Genomic DNA, 3414 nt, shown 5'->3' with positions numbered 1-3414 from the left:
TCTGGTGTCCCTGTGTGTATCTTTATGACCTCCTGGAGACCAAGATCCTGGGACCCAGTTTTGAAAGGCTAATGGTAGATGTTGGTTTCTGTCTTTTAGTAGGGAAGGGAAAGTGGGGAAAACTTTCCAGTTTGTTTCCCCTTCTTAGTCTCTGCTTAGAATCCAGTCTGGCTTCTCCATCTTAATGACCATATCTAACCTGCCTTTATTATCTGGGGTTTGGGTCTCTCTCCATCTTTCCCACATACATACCTTTAATTCTGCAGCAGTTTTGGATTTCATATCTGCCCTTGGGAAAACGCAAGGTATTAACTGTGTGCAACTTCCTGACTTTCTATTTCTCCTGATCTGGGAAAAGGAATAGGCAGGTTAAGCTCTACACTGTAAAAAACCTGTGAAACAGCTTTAAACAAATGCTGCAGCCACTGTAATCACCAAACACTATAGTAAGTGCTGGGAATGAATAAAAACACAATCATTGTCCTACAGGAGTTCAGTATTTAATTAAAATTTTTACAGCATCTGCTAGATTGCAGACTGTTCTGGACCCTGGAGTTAAAAGTAGTGCAGAGTTGTCGTCTTCCTGGAACTTACCAACGGTACTGAAGTTTCAGTGTTCTATAAACAAAGAGAGGTGAGGACCCATTAGCCCCGGGCTTGGTATTAAAGCGCTCAGGCCCACTCCAGACCTGAGAATATTAGCTGAGAATCTGAATCAACTGTTTTACATTTCTGTCGGTTGGTGGTATCGCGGGTCCACGGCGACCTCCAGCGGCCACCCTCCGTCTTGTGGTCTTTTCTGGGTCCCCGGGAAAGAAAGAAAGGGAGGGGCGATAAGTCGGGTCCTTGGGAGCGTCCTGGTCTCCCTTCCCTTTACAGACTAGGAGGCCGCAGCTAGTTACTGGCAGTCTCAGATCCAGGTTTTCCATCTCTCGGGTGAGAGTTCTTCACTCAGGACTAGCAGCACAATGCGGGTTGTGAAGAACGGCAGGGTCGTTTATCGATACAAAGTGAGTGTTCGAGGAACCCAACCAGACAGAGGAAAGGGGAAATCCCAGCCAGTAGGAGATGACCAAGACAGAACCTCAGGCCTAGCCCTCCCTTCTCTCCTAGCCTGCAGGTTTTTCTCCTATTCTGGCGTTGGGACCGGATGACAGCAGCGAAACCAAAACGGGAATGGATAAACTGAGGTGCCACTGGGGATCTGTTTGAGAAGGACCTCCAGGGCGGGGCCATCACCGGAAGTGGCTTAAGGCTTGTACCCTACAATGCCCGCCTCTAATTGCGCTACCAGTAGACGACTAGCCGCCCCCACTTCCGGTCCCCAGAGCTGTAGCAGGCAGCCCCCTCTTTACTGCTCTCCTATTGGCTACCGCAAGGACGCGCTGTGATTTCCCATTGGTCGCGTCTCATCTCCGGCGCCGCGCCTCCTCCCTCCAGGTATAGGCTTGTCTTCCGGCATCCGATTGGCTTAAGGCTGGGAGGGCGTCTGCCCGTCTCGACCAATGAGTGGCGTCGAGAGTGAGGGCGGTGGCTGCGTGATGGGGGCAGGGCGGGACTTGGCGTGGCTATTGGCCAGGGCGGGCACAGGCTAGGGATATAATTGGTTGAGGAGCAGAGCACCGTGGTGGGGTCGGGACGGCGCGGCCTCAGCAGCTGCGGGAGACGGAAGTGGCTAGAGCGCGGCCTCGGAGGGTCGGGCGGACGCCGCCTGGGTGAGTCACCGTGCCCCTTGCACTGAGAGCCTAGGAACCGCAGCGACCACGTCTTGCCCGGCTCCGCCCTGGCCCCCACCGGCTTTCCTGAGTCCCGCCTTCTGTCATTTGGGGCTCCGCCTCCGAGTCTTTAGGCTCCGCCCCTAGAACCTGGGCACCTGGGCTCCCTTGCCAACCTGGCCCGCCCCCCGGGACCAGATCTCCTAGGCCTGAAAACTCTGGGCCTTCTAGGCCTGATCCTTGTCCTTCCTACCCTCCCTTCATTCCCTGGGGCTGCGTGCCAGTGGGCAGTGAGGCAGCACCTCTGGCTTGCCTCTTGCGGGTTCCCGCATGAGGGAAAGTGGTCTAGGGAAGAGGGTACTGTGAATAGGGAGGTGGGCAGGACCACAGATGGAGGCTTTTATCCCCGCAGTCTCCCATAGGGCTCTGCTGTACTGCCCCTGAGGATAGCAGGCATGAAAGAAAGTGTCAGTGAAACCTGGGCCTGGCTTCCTAAGTAAGCCTAGGAGGCTCCATCCTGAAATCCCTGTTACTTGGGCTCATTGGACAGATGCTGACTCCAAGGCCTGAATTGGCCTGATTCTATTCCTGTTGTGTGGGCTTCTTTCCATAACCTCCACACAACTTGGTGTCAAGTACAGTCAGCAGGACCTGCGCCTGTGCAGCCCTGCTGCCCTCTGATCACAGGTTGTGGTCCCCCCCACGCTTGTCCCACTTTGGACTCTGCCCCCAGTAAACAGGTCAGGTAGGTACTACTCCGAGACTCAGAAACTGGCAAAATATTCCTGTGGATTCATGCCCCTTCAGCCACTGCCACTTTGCCCAAAGATTCAGGGCCCAAAATGAGCCCCAGTTGGGCAGACTTTGTCTCTTCAGAGTTGGCAATTCTACTGCCCCGCAAAGAAGTGTCCTCCCTCTGCATCTGGGAATCAGGACTCCTGAGTTCTGGTGAATAATCTTGGATGACACTCATTCCTGCTCCAGAACCTCGTGTCTGACTTTATGCCCTGCAGGATCACTTGTTGCTTTCTCCCTACGTAGCTCCCATTGCCACTCTCTGGTACAGTGACTTGTGGAGAGACTAGGGTCTCTGCGAGGGAGAAGAATATGTTGTAGAGAAGGTCAGAGGTAGATGGGTAGCATTTGTTGATTCTATGGTAATGTTGATGGGGCTCTTTACTTTTATGTTCCTCTGTCTTCTTACAGTGAGAAGCAGGCAGCCAGGACCCTTGCCACGGTAGAATGGTGAGTACTCTTTCCTCAGGCCATTGTGTTTTCTGTAATCCCTGCGTCTTTCTCTGTGAAGCTGCCCCACCTCTCCTAGACCTTGAGCTCCAGGCTACCCTGTTCAGCTCCTAAACAGGTTCATCTGCCCTGGAGATAAATTAGGGTTTCTTCAGATTGCAAAACACTAGCCAGTATTCAGCACTGGGACTGGAAGCTTCTAGAAATCTTTTTCTGCATGTGCTATGCCTCACACTTTCCTCACACTACCTGCCCACACTGGCTCTATTAACCCTTCATAACAGCCCTCCTCTATTTTTCTTGCGTCCCCGGTAGGATCTCTGTGTTCTGGTCTGAAAAGCCAGGCCTTCTTTATCTCAGGATCCTTGGACTTCTGGTGGGTCCTTTGAATATTGTGGATGCTATATCAGGAGTGACTCCACCAAAACTGTGGGGCTTCTCCAGCTCCAGGGTG

At 53.0% G+C, this 3414-nt stretch overlaps 1 protein-coding gene across 3 annotated transcripts in view; it reads left to right on the top strand.

The window, feature by feature from the left end:
• The first annotated feature begins 102 nt into the window (after positions 1-102).
• Positions 103-3414, top strand: part of MTMR4 (myotubularin related protein 4) — a 28097-nt gene continuing 24785 nt past the window's right edge. The window contains exons 1-2 of one of the 3 annotated variants that reach the window (XM_017539765.2): positions 103-1010; positions 2922-2960. In XM_017539765.2, coding sequence (XP_017395254.1) covers positions 2958-2960 — 3 coding nt within the window. In that variant the 5' untranslated portion in view covers positions 103-1010; positions 2922-2957. The other 2 variants (XM_017539763.2, XM_017539767.2) reach the window with 2 other exon arrangements.

The sequence above is a fragment of the Cebus imitator genome, unplaced genomic scaffold (assembly GCF_001604975.1).
Source record: "Cebus imitator isolate Cc_AM_T3 unplaced genomic scaffold, Cebus_imitator-1.0 Scaffold121, whole genome shotgun sequence".
NCBI classification, from domain to species: Eukaryota; Metazoa; Chordata; class Mammalia; order Primates; family Cebidae; genus Cebus; species Cebus imitator.
Note: the sequence above shows the minus strand (reverse complement) of the source record. Positions and strands in the feature narration are given on the sequence as shown.